The sequence below is a fragment of the Bos javanicus genome, chromosome 18 (assembly GCF_032452875.1).
Source record: "Bos javanicus breed banteng chromosome 18, ARS-OSU_banteng_1.0, whole genome shotgun sequence".
NCBI lineage: Eukaryota > Metazoa > Chordata > Mammalia > Artiodactyla > Bovidae > Bos > Bos javanicus.
In genome coordinates, this window is record NC_083885.1 from 34,294,085 (window position 1) to 34,312,348 (window position 18,264).

Here is an 18,264-nt window from a genome sequence, read left to right on the forward strand (position 1 = left end):
TGTGGCTTTGGCCTAACAGTGCAGGGCGTGGAGATGGGTGGTGGATCTCCCCTTGCTCTTGGCCCTGGCTACACAGGGAAGTCAGCCAGGAGCTCTAAAGTCATGGCTCTCTGGGTAGCGTCTGGGCACCCATATTTTTTTAAAAGTTCCTCAGGTAACATGGTTCCTGACAGGACACATTTTGCAGGACTCATTGTCACCATGAACAAACACCTGGACCGAGAGACGCAGGACAAGTACGAGGTTGTGGTGGAAGCAGAAGATGCCCAGGGCCGCAGGGGGGAGTCAGGCACAGCCACCGTGTTCATCACGCTGCAGGACGTCAACGACAACTTCCCCATCTTCACCCAGAGTGAGCCCATCTCCCTGGGCCCTGGTGGAGGGCGGGGGCAGCTCTCAGGGAGGAGCCTGGCGTCCATCTACCTCTCCCTCCACCCCAGAGTGAGCCTGCATCAGAGATGGCTTCCCGGTGCTCCCCGTCTCTGCACACACTCCAGGGCTGCACACTTGGCCTGCCAGGGTGCCCTCTTGGGCCAGCAGCAGCTCACGCTCCCGGTTGTGTCCCATGTGCTCAGAGTCCCACTACCAGACAGGACCAGTTTCACCCAGTTCCCATGAGGTCAGGAAAACCCATGAGCTGGGGAGCCGGGGTTCAGCAGAGCACCAGAGCCAGGGCTGGGCCCTGACCCACCCATGGACTGATTCTCCCCACAGGAAAATATCCAACAAGAGCTCTTCACACACGCTGGGCGGGCTGGGGAGGAAGGTCAGATAGATGGCTCACCACCTGCACCTCCAAGGCTGATGTCCCTCAGAGGCTCAGCCACTGCAAGGACAGGCCAGTGTACCCTGAAGTGACCTCACTGTACATGGTGAAAGCCCCGCAAAGGCAGGGCTTCTCTCTTGGCACTTGACAGATCCCCTAGCAAAGTGCCTGACACACAGGGGGTGCTTAATAACTACTTGTCAGATGGATGAAGGGATGAAAGGACACACAGAGTGGAACCTCTGTGCCTTGAGACCCAAAATTTCAGAGGAATTACTACTACTGCTGCTGCTACTTTACTGTGCCTGTTGCTTGTATCAAAATATACTGGGATAGTATATGCAACAATTACCTTGTCTATCTCATTAACCCAATGCCCTTTGGGGCGCCCCTTCTGCATCAGACAGGTATACATTTTCTGTGCCAGAAGACATCCGTGTGGGCAGCCCCCTGGGCTCTCTGTTTGTTGAGGACCCAGACGAGCCCCAAAACCGGAAGACCAAGTACAGCTTCGTGCAGGGAGAGTACAGGGACACCTTCACCATCGATACGGACCCCAGCCACAACGAGGGCATCATCAAGCCCATAAAGGTTGGCAGGCCTGCAGCAGTGGCATCAGATGGGGGGTTGGGGGCTCCTGGCATGCTCAGGACTCATCCAGGGGCTGCTCCCAGGTCAGAGGCCACCAAAGGTCCACGTTTGGGCCAGGTGGAGCAGGCCATGTGCTCGTGGATCCTGTGACCCCTGGAGCTGGGATGTGGAGCCACGAGAGAAGGGTCAGTCCCTTGGGCTGGGCTACCCCAGAACCAGACCTTGAGGCAAGGACTTAGGTGTATACAGCTTATTTGGGGGGTGATCTCAGGAAGCCCCCAGGAGCAGTGATATGTAAAAGGGAGGAGAGTTAAGTCAGGCTCCTTAGTGAGCAGGTGATCGCTGTGGATGAGTGGGATATGGTCCCACTGGGAACATCTGGGCAACTGTGTGCGATATGCTTCTGAGTCGCAGCAGTTGTGGGCTGCCTGAGGGCTCCTGGGGGCTCACTTCCTGGCACTTTCTGATCTGCCCTGGGCGCTGGCCAGGAGAGCCCTGGTAAATTACAAGTGCTTTCAGCCAAAAGCCGTCAGTGTGTAAGGACACAGTGAACACCATGAGGACGGGGTGTGCATTGGCAGTGGCTGCTGCAGAGACAGCAGTCAAACCAGCTGAATCTAGAAGAGGAGAGAAGGTCTGCCAGGGGCACAAACTGCCTCCAGAATGGCCATACCGAGGACTAAGGGGGCCAGGCCAGGGATCTCCTCCTCGGAGGGGACACTCAAACCTGTGTACCTGAGCCAGACCACTCCTCCAGCAGACCTCTCTGGAGTCCTTCTCTGATCCAGCCCTGTGCTGGGAACTGGATATGCCCAGGGGAGTCAGACAGCTCCCATGGTAGCAAGGCTCTCGGCCAGTAGGGAGGACACACACATCCCCACCAAAGGGACCCAGGCAGGGAGCAGAACTACTGTGTCAGGAGGGGCAGGAACAGGCTCTATGAGCACATCCGGTTACGTTTGGACAGACTCCTTGATGGGGTGAGGAGGAGTGTGGCAAGCAGGCAAGAGACCTGAGCTAAGGCACACAGAAAAGGCATGGCTTTGAGGAGCTGTGGGAAGAACCACTAGTCTGTGCTCCCCTTATAGCAAGAGTATGGCTGATCTGCTTGGTGTCCCCAGTACTCAGAATAGAGCCGAGGTCAGGACGAAGCTGAAGACAGCCAGGCCACGGGCCCCTCATCTGTTCAACAGGTGTCATCCCAGCACTACCGTGCAGGGCCTGGTTCAGAGCAGGAGCTCACCACACTTTCCTCCCACAGCCCCTGGACTATGAACGCATCCGGCAATACAGCTTCACCATCGAGGCCACAGACCCCACCATTGACCTCCGCTACCTGGGCAGCACCTCCCCCAAGAACATCGCCCGTGTCATTATCAACGTCACAGACGTGGATGAGCCCCCCATCTTCCAGCAACCTTTTTACCACTTCCAGCTGCAGGAGAACCAGAAGAAGCCTCTGATTGGCTCAGTGCTGGCCAAGGACCCTGATGCTGCTCAGCGGGACATCAGGTAAGGGGGTGGAGGTTGTGAGGACGCGGATGATCAGGGCCACACCCTGGCACCGAGGTTCTTACATCAGCTGGGCTGAGCCAGGACGCCAAGGGGGAAACTGGCTGCTCCCAGCATGGACACTGGGCGTGGGCAGGGGCAGGACAAAAAGCCCGAGCTCTTCCACTATACCCACGTGGCCAGGTATAATCTCGTCCTGCCCAGGTACCCACCTAGCCTGGTCCTGGCCATTACAGCCGCCCATTGTCTGCTCTACCTTGAAGGGGAGGCACAGATTTCCACAGGTCCCATCTAGGGAGAGCTGATAGTCAACAGGACAACCAACTTGACATATGTGAAATCCCTTCACTAAATATGTTTCATTACCTGTGTCTTCCCAAAACCACAAAAGGGAAAAGTTTATTTCACACAATGAAACAACACAAAGATCTACAAAGAAAGCATCAGTAACCCTGACTTCCGGACAACTCATGTCCATGGTGTGCTACGATCCTATCACGCCTCTCTTCACGACCACACAAACACCCACAGACATTTATGGTGGATTTGTCCTTTGTTTCAGGGCTCTGATCGTTTTAAATTTTTTCTGGATCATAGTATGCCCATTTCAGCTTCCCTAGTTTCTCAGGGGTAAAGAATCCGCCTCCTAATGCAGAAGATGGAAGTTCAATCCCTGGGTTGGGAAGATCCCCTGGAGAAGGAAATAGCAGCCCACTCCAGTATTCTTGCCTGGGGATCCCATGGAGAGTGGAGTTTGGTGGGCTACAGTCCATAGTGCCAAGAGTTGGATGTGAATTAGCAACTAAACAACAATTATGACCATTTCATCACTACTTGTTCCTCCATCTCAACTAGGCACCTCTACCCTCTGTGACAAAAGATGCAGTTCCAGCCCATACTTTCTAGGGCCACATAACATTTGAGAGCATGGAGTTCACGCAGTCTCATTTTATTCCAGAGCTGGTAGCCAACTGTGCCGGCACCATTAATCAAATAAGTCATCATTTTCCACCTTTGTTACATACTGAGTTCCTGTATATCCCTGAATCTATTTTTGAATCCTTTGTTCTGTAGCAAAGTCATTCTGTTTTATTGTCGCTGTTTTATGGTCGCAGTTTTATACTAAAACTTGGTGTGTATAAGGCAAGTCCCTCCCCCAAGTATTTTTTCACTTTATATAACTTTAATGCATTCTCAAACATCCATTCTTTCTTGTGAACCATAAAACTCGAGTTTTATAAAAAGCATTAGAATTCTAATGAGAATTGTATTTGCATGTCAGTTTGGGGAGAGTTAACGCTCTATTAAGGACAAATGTGTACCTCCTTTCCAACCACATCTTGTAAGTTTGGGGATGACTGTTTTCATAGCCATTCTATTTTAAATAGTCTATAATGATCATTTTTATTTCTTCACTGATCCAATGGTTTATTTAAGAGATTTTTTTTCATTTACAAGTGGTAGGGCGTTTTTTGGTTTTAACATGTTCTGTGGTGTAACGCAACTCTGCTTTTGTCCATTTTCCTCTGTAATATCTAAACTTTTGCTTTATGTATTTAAAATTTTTCTATTCAGTTAACAAAGGTTTATAATTATTTTACCTTCATTATGACGTGTCTCTTTCATCCTCACGACATTACCCAGTCTGTCCTGCTTAAGTATTCTGTCCTCCACTCCACGTTGCCTGACGTCAGGTTGGTCAATCCTGCTTTCATGTTACTGAGATTCGCCTGAATTTCCGACCTTTGCTCTTTTCATAGACAATTTTATTTATTCATTTGGCTGTGCTGTGTGTTCACTGCTGCACAGGCTTTTCTCTAGTTGTGGCCAGCAGGGGCCACTCTCTAGCTGCTGTGCGCGGGCCTCTCAGTGCAGTGGTTTCCCTCGTTGCGTGCAGAGCACAAGCTCTGGAGCTTGAGGGCTTCAGCAGTCAGTTCCCAGGCTCTAGAGCACAGGCTCAGAGTTGCGCACATGGGCTTAGTTGTTTTGCAGCATGTGGGATCTTCCCAGACCAAGGATCAAACCCATGTCTCTTACATTGGCAGGCAGATTCTTTACCACTGAGCCATCAAGCCCCAATCTTTACTTTTAATATTTCTAGGTCATTTGGCATTTAAGTTGTCTCCTGAAACTGGAATGCAGATGGCTTTGCTTTTCAATCAAAACTGAGAGGTGTCATGTTTAACCTATTTACATTTTTCCTCATAAATGATGAGTTTGATCTTATTTCTTTTAGCCTGTTTTACATTGGCTATTCTCAAAACTCATGACTTTTTTCTCTTCCCCATCTTTGTTGTAGTCTATTTTTTTCATATTTATTCTCCTAGGTATTTGGATGGAATATATGCATTTTTACTTCTGCCAGTGACATTTATTTCTATCTGTAAAACTTAAACTGGTTTCCCAGACCAATATTTTCTACTTATAAATCTCTCTCTCTCTCATACACACACACCACCACCACCTCCACTGCTTTCCTATATATGATAAAGAAATCAACAATTTCCATTTAATTCCTCCCAAGCCAGATTTTTTACTTTATTTTGAGACATTTCTTAGATGAAGTGAGTTTTCACAAAAAGTTTTTCAGGACCCATCTTGTGGGTGATATACTTCCTGAGTTCTTTCATATTTACAAATCAAAAATATTATCAATGTGTTCTAGCACTTAACATTGTGCAAATGTCTAAGATTAAGTCTGATTTCTCTTTCTTTATAAGGATGTATTTTTTCTGTGTGGACTCTCTTCAATTTCTTTTCATACCCCTGAAATTCCCAAGTATCATCAGAATATAGCTAAATATTGATCTTTTTTCCACTATGCCTGATATCAATGACCTCTTTTAATATATAAACTTGGCTCTTTCTTCAGAGCAAGAAGTTTTCTTTTATTACATTGTTTGTTATTTCTTCTGTTCTCTTTGTTCTGGAATTTTCCTTAGTATTAGAAAAAATATATCTGGAACATTATGGATTTTTTTCATCTCTCTTCTCTTCATGCCTTTTTCTTAAGAACTTTTCACATTTTTACTTCACAAATTTAATTTCCTTTCAATCACTTCTTACCTCTTCTGGTTCCTTTTTTTATTTCTTCCTGGCTCTTACTCAACTATCTTTTCATTAATCACAAAATCCAATTCAAGCTGAAGTAAAGCTGGCTACAGTGCCACCTGCCTCGACTCAGAAGATACCACTGATGGAGTCTCAGGGTCCACCCTCATCTCAGTGATTGCAACAGTGCCCAGATCAAAGAGATTATCTCACTACCCTGACTCTCTCTGGGCGGTCGGGTGCAATGAGCAGTGAGCGAAGGGTGGGGGATGATGCAGGGGGACAGATCCTAAAGGGCCTCGTCTGTCCTTCTGGGCAGTCTGGACTCTGCAAAGAACAATGGAAAGCCATGGAATCCCTTGAACTCTTTCCCCTGGACAGGTACTCCATCCGCAGGACCAGTGACAAGGGCCAGTTCTTCGGAATAACCAAGAAAGGGGGCATTTACAACGACAAAGAACTGGACAGAGAAGTGTACCCTTGGTACAACCTGACAGTGGAGGCCAAAGAGGTGGATCTGAGTGGTGAGTGGCCCTTTTGCCAGAGGACCTGGGCTCTTCTCTTTTCCCCATTCTTTTAAAATTGGCATAAGCTGTCATTTGAGGCCTCCAGAGGTACTATAAGCGCTGCTGATGCACCACTTGGCTGGGATGCTACAGTGCCTCCATCCCCAAGTGTAGATGGACCAGCTGTATCCACGTCACCAGAGACTTTGTTAGAAGGCAAAACAGCAGGCCCCAACCCCAGACTGAGTCAGAATCTCATGCACACTACAGTTTAAGAAGCACTGTTCCAAAACAGGCTGCCATATGTCCCTGTGATGGGAATCACATGAGTCACCTCTTAAACACAGAGCTTCTCAGATGCCTTTCTGGAGGTCCTAGTCCAGAGAGTCAGAAACAGCAGGGAATGTGCACTGAACAAGTGCCGTGTGATTTTTATTATCATGGACATTTGGGAAAGGCTGCTTTGGAGACTTTATGTGCCAGTTAGTGGGTTGAATTCAAAATCTGAAGCACTTGCCAACTCCAAGATTGTTAGAGTCTCCAGAAAGTAGGGTAACTATTGCCAGAAGGAAAGGCAGGTGTTGGAGCTTTGCATTCTTAGCCTATATGAGAAAAACCCAACTGCTCTCCAGGAGAAGGATCAACATTCCCCGCCCTTCCCAGAAACCAACGGGGCCCAGAACAAAGGGTGACTTGGCCAAAGTCCCACTGGTCCTACCCAGGAGGGTCCCTGCCTCCTGCAGGCAGCATGTCCCCTACATGGCAGCCAGGCCAACTTCAATAGACTTCTGAGTGCCTTCCAGATCAATCTTTGCCCCTTTCTTACCCATCTAATCTCACTCATACAATTTTTAAATCTTACAGCAATAGCTTACTGTGCATTTTAAAATACAGAAAATAAAAAAAAGAAGAAGAAAAGTATCTCCCCCGCCATAACCCCACCAAACAGCAATAATTACCGTTAGCACTCTAGTGTGTTTCCTCTGGTCTTTTTTCTGCCATTTCATACAAGTGAAATCATAATTTCCTGAATTTTTACTTAACCTTATTCCAGAATTATTTTCTCATGGTACTAAAATGTCTTTATTAAAGAGATTACAACTTTAAAATGTAATTTACATGGGCATTGCCAACAGCCACATGATCCATTCTTTTAAACTGGCCGTGTTTATTAAAGCAATTTCACACAGACTGTTTATCTTTTCAACTGTTCTGTAGTGAATTTATTTAAATTGGTTTGATTACTTAAATTACTGCATTGACTTAATAATTACTTAATTGATTTAATGAAAACCTTTAAAAATACACTTATGCTGTTTCTCTTTTTGATTCTTACAAGTAATTCTCCAGCAAATATCCTTATGCATGAGGCTTTACCCCCGCTTCCTCTTCTGCTCCTTTCATTCAGAACGCCATCCTTGGCCTTCCTTCTAAATGTCCACAGCCCCCTCTTCCAGAAAAAAGAGCACCCCTCCAAGACTCCCACCAACACACCTTCTAATCTCAGGGCTGACATCTGCTAAGTCCACTGTAGTGACGAGTCCTTTCTCCTGCAGGGACTCCCACGGGCAAAGAATCCATTGTGCAGGTCCACATTGAAGTTATGGATGAGAATGACAATGCCCCAGAGTTCGCCAAGCCTTATGAGCCCAAAGTGTGTGAGAACGCCCCCCAGGGCAAGGTGAGTCTGGCTCAGGTGGGGGGTGAGGCAGCGCCTGCCGGGGTCAGACCAAAGGGGCAGCACCTCCCGGTCACAGTCAGCTGACACTTCATGAGCTTAATGTAACCTGTACAACAGCCTTGAGGAAAGATGACATTCCCCCTACAGATGGTGAAACTGAGGCTCAGAGACAATGTGTAGTGAGCAGATTGGTGAGGAGGCAGGTGGTAGAAAGAGGGACTTTTTGGAGACCATTAAGATTAGTGTTACAGGTGAGAGGCAGCCACAGTCAGGTCTAAACGCAAAGTCCTTCACCATCACTGAAACCCCAGCCAGTTCAACACCACCACTGACCATCCCCCATCTTCCACCCTCCAGCTGGTCGTGCAAATCTCGGCAACAGACAAGGATATAACACCACGAGACGTGAAGTTCAAGTTCTCCCTGAGCACTGAGGACAGCAACTTCACCCTCATTGATAATCACGGTGCGCCTTGAAGCAGTCAGCCTGGCTCTTGGAGTGGGCGGGGTTGGGGGGAGGTGGCAGTCAGAGATGGAGTTATTTGAGTCTTGAGATGCCAGGGTCAAGGACTAAGCCAATGAATCAGGTGCCCTCCCTGGGGCTATCAAGTTCCAAGATATTGTATACAATTCCCACCACATATCTTATTGGTCTGTGCAATGGTCACAGCCACCCTGGCCACACTGCCAAGTCCACATGGCCTTGCCTTTTTTCTTAAGATGCCCAGGTCACTGAATAGGCACAGAATAGATATGGGGTGTAGACAGCCTGGTTCACAAACTAACTAAGGGACTCCTTCTCATGGGACCTCTGTGGTCAGTACAACTGCAAATTACTCTATGACATGGAACTTTGAGGTTGCTCCCAAAGAGCCAAAATGGGACATTTGAAACCAAAATACCAAGAATATAGTGTTTTGATTTGGCCACAATGACTACTTAACACTCGGTGTCCTCAGGACGGGATCTGGTCCACCAGTCCCGCCCCAGAGTCCTGCGATGTCAGCAGTGGCCAATCAGAGCTTCTGATGAGCATGTGCTTCCCGGAGTGATGAGGCTGAGTGGGCTGGATTCCAGCCAAAAACAGGCTTCCATGCTCTCTGCACCTTTCTCAGAAAAAAACCTAGAATATCCACCTTGAGTCTAAAGAGAGCAATCCTTCCTCCAGAATGGGGAGGAATCCCTGCCCACCCCTAACCAGCAACGTGGTGGTTGGTGAGGCTCCCACCATAGACACAGCCACTGCCACCTCTGAGGAAGGTCAGGGACTGGGATCCCTGAGAGTGAGGGGGAGACCCAGGGGACCAGCCACAGACTCCTCCTGAGGGATGGGGATGGTGGCCAGGGCACGCTGACAGTCAGTGCCAACCATTCAATACTCCGCTGTCTTTAATAGTAAATAATGTGGGAAAAGCACCTGTCACAACCATCCCCAGTGCCCGCTTCAAACCCACCTCACAGGAGGTCAGCAATGGAGTAAAAAGCTTAAGTGTCACCCCAAATACCCCCCAGTATGTGATCAGGAGATAAGCCTGTTGGTCTCAGACTCACTTATAACATGAATGTCCTGCTACAATATTAAATGAGTATAGCGAGAAATCTCATTTCTCTCATACAGCCTCAGTGGCCATATTGCTATTATTTTCTATCACAGTAGATATGGCTACTTAATAATGAAATGTAATTGGCTTCAATTTGAAATCTATAAGATGGCCTCCTTTGCTTTTGGCTTCCTGAGTGTGCCAACCCCGCCCATGTAGCTACATAAAGCCTAGAGTAGGGAGTCCCTGTACCTTTGACCATCATAACCTCCCAGGAGCCAGTAAAAGACACATTTTCCAGCCTTTGCCCAGAGCCACTGAATCAGAAATTCAGGAAAGGAGAGGGGGTGAAAGAAGGAAAGAGGAGTAGAGGGGAGGTGGGTAGGAGTGGGGTCTGAAAATTAACATGTTCAAAAATCTCCCTGGGGAATTCTTACATGGACTGATTGGGTCTGAGAGGGAGAGCCAATATTTGGGCCAAAGCACAGTCCCAATTCCAGCCTGCCCAGGGAATCCTCAATTACAACTGTAATCATTCCCCCAGTGCCCCAGGGGACCTGTGCATTGTTCTTACTTTCTAATGCATTCTCAGGCATGGCAAAAATAGCCTTAGAAGTTAGCCTGATGCTAAGAGATTTTTTTGGAGAAGGCAATGGCACCCCACTCCAGTACTCTTGCCTGGAAAATCCCATGGACGGAGGAGCGTAGTAGGCGCCAGTCCATGGGGTCGCTAAGAGTCAGGCACGACTGAGTGACTTCACTTTCACGCGTTGGAGAAGGAAATGGCAACCCACTCCAGTGTTCTTGCCTGGAGAATCCCAGGGACAGAGGAGCCTAGTGGGCTGCCATCTATGGGGTCACACAGAGTCGGACACAACTGAAGCGACTTAGCAGCAGCAGCAAGAGACTTTTTAATTTTGTTTTCCCCTGATTGTTCATAAAAGCTTGAAACAATGCATCAATTAACTGCGAGTTCCCTCTTACTGAAATAGGGTTAGGGGTCAGGTATTTCAGTTACCCACAGAAACAAAAAAGCAAGGATTTTAAGTACTGGCCAAATCCTTCTTAGAGGCCAAATCGAAGCAGCTGCCCACAATATCTCCTCTCTGGAGGAACAGACCTGTCCTCAGATGGCTAAAACACGAGGCAGGGGTATGAAAGGCAGACACATGGCCCAGGCAGCATATGAGCTGGCACAGTTACGAGGGCTTCTGGAGGAGGCGGCCACACTGTCGGTGGTGATGAGAGAATGCACACTCCAACAGCAGAGCCTGACTCCGAGGCCTTGGCGTTTCTAGATAACACGGCCAACATCATAGTCAAGTACGGGTATTTTGACCGGGAGCGCGCCAAGGTCCACCACCTGCCCGTGCTCATCTCGGACAACGGGAGGCCAAGCCTCACGGGCACCAGCACGCTGCACGTGACCGTGTGCAAGTGCAACGAGCACGGCGAGTTCACCCTGTGCGAGGAGGCGGCCGCCCAGGTGGGCATCAGCATCCAGGCGCTCGTTGCCATTTTCCTCTGCATCCTCACCTTCACAGGTCAGTGCCTAGAAGGGTGGCAGGGGACGGCGAGGGGAGGCTGGGGACCCGGGCCCAACCCCGAGGCTTGCAGCCCAAAGCGCGGACCCTGTGCCCGTGTCAGGTCCACCTCCCCGGGTGCTGAAGGGTGGGCGTGGATGACAGCGGAGGAGGGGGCGCGGCTCAAGGCCCTTCCCCAGTTTAAAATACTTGACATAACATTCATTCATTCAACTGACATATTTTGAGCACTAACTGTGTGCCAGGCGCTGTTCCAGGCACTTATTTATATAAAATCTCTTTTGGAAAAAAGAGGATCCAGTCCCTCTTTTGGAGAGAAATGGAAAGTATAAAATTTCTAGTTTAAATTATCACCGGGGTCGGGGGGGGGGGTGGTTCTTTCCTTTTTTAAGATTTCTCCAGCCTTGATCTCTCTCTCCCTGCCACCCCCCTCTTGTTTGGGCCTCAGAAATTTTAGAGGCATTTTAGACCTAACCTCAGTGCAGGTTCTCCAGGAAGTAGACCCTGGGAAAAGGATTGGGGTACACGTGATTTATTTGAGAAGTGGTCCCAGGAAGGCCCAGAAGGAAGAGTGGGAGCTTTGACAGGGAAAGGAGGCAGCTGGTGAAGGGCAAGTTGTCACACAAGTTGCCACCTCAGGCCACTGGAGCTTCTTCTCCCTGGGGACTGGGCGGCAGCACTCAGTCATGTTCACCCACCAACGCCCACCAGCAGATGGCCAGGGTGGTCATCTGCTCCTGCTTTTTACGTGGGGCAGGAGCCAGCCATGCAGAGGAGGCCCTTGGGTGGTCAGAGGTCACCCTGCGCACTCCAGTGACAGGGCCGGGGACACAGTGAGGCTCCAGGCCTTTCCTGCCAGTGGCTCCCCTGAGAGGCCCCCTGGCAGAGCCCCCCGTCTGTGGCCAAGAGTCCAGACTGAGATTCCCCTCTCAATAAAAATCTGTAATAATGATGACACTGGCATCCCCACCACACACAGAATTGCACCTAACCTCGCAGCCACTGTATCCGATGTAAACAGCAGAGGCGTCATCACTGGCATTTTACAGACAAGGAAACAGACTCAGAGGCCCATCCTGGCTTCCTATTAACAGTTTAAGTGACTCCAGGCTAGAAGGACAGAATCTAGGGATGTTCTGGGCCTACTTCCAGGAGCTCTCTGCCCCACACAGTCCACCCCTCCTAGGGCTGGCAACCCTTATGCAGTCATACCCCTCAGAGCTCTGAGCAGGGCCAACATCACACCACTGTCTGATCACGGGACTCTGGGCAAGGAACTCAGCTTCTCTGAGATCAGTCCACTTACGTAAAATGGGATAATAGTACCGGATGAGATGGTTGGATGGCATCATCGACTCGATGGACATGGGTCTGGGTGGACTCCAGGAGTTGGTGATGGACAGGGAGGCCTGGTGTGCTGCAGTTCACGGGGTCGCAAAAAGTCGGACACGACTGAGCGACTGAACCGAACTGAGTAAAAGAACATGAAAACGTGCCACCACCATGCCAGCATGTAGCACACAGTAGGTGTGCTCAAGAGTGGCTGCTGCTGCTGCAACAGGAGCCATGTCCACCAGCACCGTCATGACCCACCATCATCATCATGGCTCAGAATCTTTGCACCCCAAATTCCAACTCCATCTTTTCCCCTCTTCTGCCCCAACCTCTGGCCTCCTGGCCTTTGCAGATGACAGAGAATCTGTCACAGTGCTAAGAGGTAGGAGGAATTGAGGATGCAGTTAGATGGGAAGGAGAGTGGCAGGAGAAAATGAACTTGAGAGAACGTCCACTGTGTTCCTCTCCTCCCACCCCTACTGTGGCCAGTAACACCAACAAAGATCATACCCTGGGGTGGGGGTGGGATGGACATGACTCTGGGCTGGGAGTGAGGGTGCTGAGGGTGGACCCACCATGAGACCAGAGGGAACCAAAGCTTCTATGTTGGCCCACGTGCCACCGGGAGCTGGGCTGGCCCAGGGATGCCCAGGGAGGAGAGGAGGGAGCAAGTGGACCTGGGAGGTAGAAGGGAGCGGGGGGAAGCCTCCGCCCAGCCTGACCAACTCTGGCTCACTGACCGCAGTGATCACCCTCCTCATCATTCTGCGGAGGCGGCTCCGGAAGCAGGCCCGCGCCCATGGCAAGAGCGTGCCGGAGATCCACGAGCAGCTGGTCACCTACGATGAGGAGGGCGGTGGCGAGATGGACACCACCAGCTACGACGTGTCAGTGCTCAACTCTGCGCGCCACGGCGGGGCCAAGCCCCCACGCCCAGCGCTGGACGCGCGGCCGTCTCTTTACGCTCAGGTGCAGAAGCCACCCCGGCAAGCGCCCGGGGCGCATGCGCCCGGGGAGATGGCCGCCATGATCGGGGTGAAGAAGGACGAGGCGGACCACGACGGCGGCGGCCCACCCTATGACACGCTGCACATCTACGGCTACGAGGGCGCCGAGTCCATTGCCGAGTCCCTCAGCTCCCTGGGCACGGATTCATCGGACTCGGACATTGATTACGACTTTCTCAATGACTGGGGACCGAGGTTCAAGATGCTGGCCGAGCTGTATGGCTCAGACCCCCAGGAGGAGCTGGTGTATTAGGGGTCACAGGCCTCTGGGCCTGGGACCCAGACCACTTGCAGCTCAGGCTAGTCGGACACGAGGCATTGAGGCCTCCAGTTGTAACACTCCTGTCCCAGCCTAACAGCCCTTCCTTGCAGGTCACAGAGACTTCACCACCTTGGTTGGCAAAATCCAAGTTCCTGAAACGTCCCAGAACATATTTCAGCTATGGGTACTCCCCAAATGCTGGAAAATCAAGGCTGGTATGCTGTCTGGGTTAAGACATCCATATAACCCTGTCATCTGGAATCACGGGTCCAACTCAAAGATTCTCTCTGGCTCTTCAAAGTGGCTTATGCTCAGTTGCCGCAGGGGTTGGGGTGGGGGTCTTCCCTTGAGGTCCCTGAACCCCCTGGGGAGGCTGGGGAGCCCTGGTGCCTGTCAGCCTGGAGGCAAAAGGCTGGACAGCATGACCATGGGCCAAGACTCTCTGTAGCCCTGTCCTACCAGAAACTGGGACCACCCATCATGCTTGTCCCACCTCAGCTTCCTCACACGCTCCCAAGTACCCCCGCATTCCTCAGCCTCTCCCCAGGCCTGTCAAGAGAGAGAGGAAGGGCCCCTTGACATTTCCCAGCCTTGGGTCCCAAGGTGACCTCACTGGCCCGCTGTGCCTGTAACTATGCTGTACTGTGTATTGAAAATCCAGCCAAGGTCAGGGAAGTGGCTTGTTGAACTCTGAAGCAACTGTGAATTCTCCCTGGAGGAGCAGTGGAGACCACGTGTGACACCAGATCATAGGGTGAGGGCCACCTTCACACCCACTCCCTCCGGAAGGGGCTGGGGGTCACTGTGACCCCAATTGGAGACTCATGACACCCCTCCAGTTTTGCCTGGGAAGCAGGGTAGGTGTTCCCAGAATGAAAGACCTCTCCCCATATCTCCTGGTGACTCGTTCATGCTCTTTTTTTCTTTCTTTCCATCTACTCTTGATCTCTTGGCATAGTGGCACTTAGGATGTGACCCATGACTACACAACAGAGCCGTGTCATTTGTCTTCACACCTCATTGCTGCCACATCTCAGGGAACCCCAGCAGGGCCCCCTCCCTGCACAAGGCAAGGCCCCTGCTCAAGTCCTGTGGTCGCCTGTGTCTCTTCCACTTTCAGCCACATATGGAACTTTCCACTGCACCACATCTTGGGGAAGGGGCATCACTCAACAGGAGAGGGGAGAGGAGAAAGGAGGCAAATTCTCCAATTCACCCTCTGTCATGGACCAAGGCTCCTGCTGTGGGCAAGGCCCCTCAATTCAGGGGACTGTAGATAATACTGACTTTTAATCTTTAACTAATATCTAGGTTTTTTATATTTTTTATACTAATAATACTTAACACATTTCTAGCTCTCATAGACATATAGAATAAGGGTATTTGCATAATTAGCAGGTTTCTATTTAGGTTAACAATTTTATTTCAGGTTTTTTAGTTGGATCAAGAAATTCCTGTAACCATCTGTTTCCTATCATTGTAGTAACTGCTCTACTAATAATGACTATATATATATATATATATAGGCTACACTGGTGCATGGAACATACTGTATTTTTTTAAGAATTAAATAAAGAAAAATCTTGAAATACGTCTCTTTCTAGAGCTAAGTGAGCTCATGAGAAATAGAAGCACATACATGCCACCACCAGCACCGCCACCACCATCAGAGGAACCCAGAGTGCAAGATGACACTTGCAGGCAGGATTTCAGACACATACTGTAGGAAAGTGATTGCAGCAGAGAATGACAAGGGACACCTCATCCATCCTGGTCTCCTCCCAGAGGTCCATGCCTTCCCTCAGCCTGCACATGCCCCCCAACCCCCCCTGACTCTACACAACAGGCAGGGCCTCTAGCAGCTGAGCTGCCACACCTTTTGCAAGTGGCAAATGGACCAGGTAGGTGAGATAAATCAGCAGTGAGGGAGGAAATCAATCTCTAATTAGCTGGCTGACAACAGTGACTGAGCAGCTGGCACTTCACTCGGGTGTGTGAACCCCAACATGGAGGTCCTGCCTGGAAATCAAAAATGAGAATAGGAAGCAATCAAAAATGAGAGTAGGAGGCCTCCCTGACAGACTTAGGACTTGAATTGGGGAGGTGAGAGATGAAACTCACTTCAGCAAGGCCCCTGGCTCCTTTACCCCTGCCAGCAGGGTTTCCTGGGCAGTGTCTCTCTCAGGGATGGCATTTTGCAAACTGTGCTCTGAATAAACACTACTTCTTGGAGCTCTCAGGGGTCAATATGTCCTAATTCCAATTTTGCTCTAATTTCCCTTGTGATTTCTTGATCCATCGGTTATTTGAAATGTATTGTTTAATTTCCAAATATTAGGGAATTTCCCAATTTCCTTCCGTTATTGATTTCTAATTTCATTCCACTGTGGTCAGAGAATTTTTATGATTTAAATCCTTGTAAAGTTTATGATTTAAACTAGTAAATTTATAGTAGTTTTATACCCTAACATATAGTTTATCCTGGAGAATGTTCCACGTGCACTGGAGAGGAGTATGTATTCTACTGTTGTGATGGAGTGTTCCATAGTGGTATGTTAGGGTTGTTCAAGTCTTTTGTTTCCACACTGATCTTCTTTCTCGCTAGTATATAAATTTTATTGAAAGTTTAGTGCTAAAATCTCCAACTAGCACTGCTGAATTGTATACATCTCCCTTCGATTCTGTCAGTTTTTGCTGCATGCATTTTGGGTCTCTGTTGTTAGAGGCATATAGGCTTACAATTGTTATGTCTTCTTCTTGATGGACTGACCCTTTTAGCATTATAAAATGTACCTCTTTGTATGTAGTCATGATTTTTAAGTCTGATTTGTCTGATATTAGTAGAGTCACTCCAGCTGTCTTTTGGTTACTGTTTACATGGTATATCTTTCCTACCCTTTCCTTTTCAACCTACTTGTGTCTTTTAATATAAAGTATCTTCTGTAAATAAAATATAGTTGGATCGTGGCAGATTATCCATCCTACCAGTCTCTGAAATGTTGTCTTTTACTATAAAGCGTGTCTTCCGTGAACAAAACATAGTTGGATCATGGCAGTTTATCCATCCCTACCAGTCTCTGCTATTGAAGTATTTAATCCTTTTACATGTAATGTGATTACTAGTAAGGCAGGATTTACGTCTGTCATTTTCCTGTTTGTTTTCTATGTCTTGTCTTTTTTGTTCCTCTGTTTAAGTTAATCAGATATCTTTTAGTGTACTATTTTAATTCTCCTGCAATTTCTTTTACTGTATTGTTATTTTCTTAGTGGTTCTCCTAATGATTATACTTAAAATCTTAACTCTTAGAACAATCCAGGTAAAATTTGTCCCAACTCAATTGAAGTTGTGTACAAAGCCTTGCCCCTAATACCTCCACTTCCTCCCGCCTCCTCTGTGGTGTCACTGTTTGCGTGTATCACAGTGCTATAGCTTGTATGCCCAACCACACAGATGTGTGTTTATTGCTTTATGCAGTTGTCTCTCAAATCGTATAGGAGGGGAAAAGAGAATTTCAAGCTACATATATACTGTCTTTTGTATCTACCTATATAGTTACTTTTATCACTGATCTTTATTTCTTCATGTGAATTCAAGTTACTGTCTACCATCTATCACTTCAGCCTGAATGATCCCTTTAGTATTTTCTGTAGGGAGAGTCTTCTAGTGTGGAATCTCTCCATTTCATCTGGGAAGACTTGATTTCACGTTTATTTTTTTGTAGGGTAGTTTTGCTAGCTACAGAATTAATAGTTGATATACCTTTTCTTTCAGCCCTTTGAATTTCATCCCACAGCCTTCTGACCGCCCTGGCTTCTGATGAGAAGTTGACTGTTAATCTTATTGAGGAAAATTTTATGTGATAAATTATTTCTCTCTTGCTGCTATCAATAGTCCCTGACTCTGTGATTTTCAACAGTCTCATTATGATGTGCCTAGGATAGGTTCTAGAGTTGATCTTACTTGGAATCCACTGAACTTCTTGAATGTATATATTAATATTTTTATAAAATTTGAGAAGTTTGGGGCCATGATTTTTTCAAATATTCTATCGCACTCTCTCCTGTCCTCTGTGTGTGTTAGTCGCTCAGTTGTATCCGACTCTTTGAGACCCCGTGGATTGGAGCCCACCAGACTCCTCTGTCCATGGAATTCTCCAGGCAAGAATACTGGAGTGGGTTGCCAATTCCTTCTCTAGCGGATTTCCCGACCCAGGTATCGAACCCAGGTCTCCTGCATTGCAGGTGGATTCTTTACCATCTGAGCTATTAGAGAAGCCCTCCCCTCCTCTGGGACTCCCATTATGCATTTGTTAATATACTGCTAATTTCCTATGGACATCTAGATTTCTATTCATTTCTTTCTTCTTTCTGTTCCTCAGACTAGATTATCTCATTTTACCTATCTTCAAGTTGGCTGACCCTTTCTTCAGCCAACTCACATTTGCTCTTGAGCTCGTCAAGTGAATTT

The 18,264-nt window shown here is 48.4% G+C and overlaps 1 protein-coding gene across 1 annotated transcript in view; it reads left to right on the forward strand.

The window, feature by feature from the left end:
- CDH5 (cadherin 5) overlaps positions 1 to 15,389 on the forward strand; it is a 37,565-nt gene extending 22,176 nt beyond the window's left edge. The window contains exons 5-12 of the mRNA XM_061387413.1: positions 188 to 352; positions 1,170 to 1,357; positions 2,619 to 2,869; positions 6,302 to 6,444; positions 7,983 to 8,107; positions 8,465 to 8,573; positions 10,947 to 11,192; positions 13,273 to 15,389. Of these exons, the coding sequence (XP_061243397.1) occupies positions 188 to 352; positions 1,170 to 1,357; positions 2,619 to 2,869; positions 6,302 to 6,444; positions 7,983 to 8,107; positions 8,465 to 8,573; positions 10,947 to 11,192; positions 13,273 to 13,787 (1,742 nt within the window). The 3' untranslated portion in view covers positions 13,788 to 15,389. The remainder of the gene's footprint in view (positions 1 to 187; positions 353 to 1,169; positions 1,358 to 2,618; positions 2,870 to 6,301; positions 6,445 to 7,982; positions 8,108 to 8,464; positions 8,574 to 10,946; positions 11,193 to 13,272) is intronic.
- Positions 15,390 to 18,264: the final 2,875 nt, after the last annotated feature.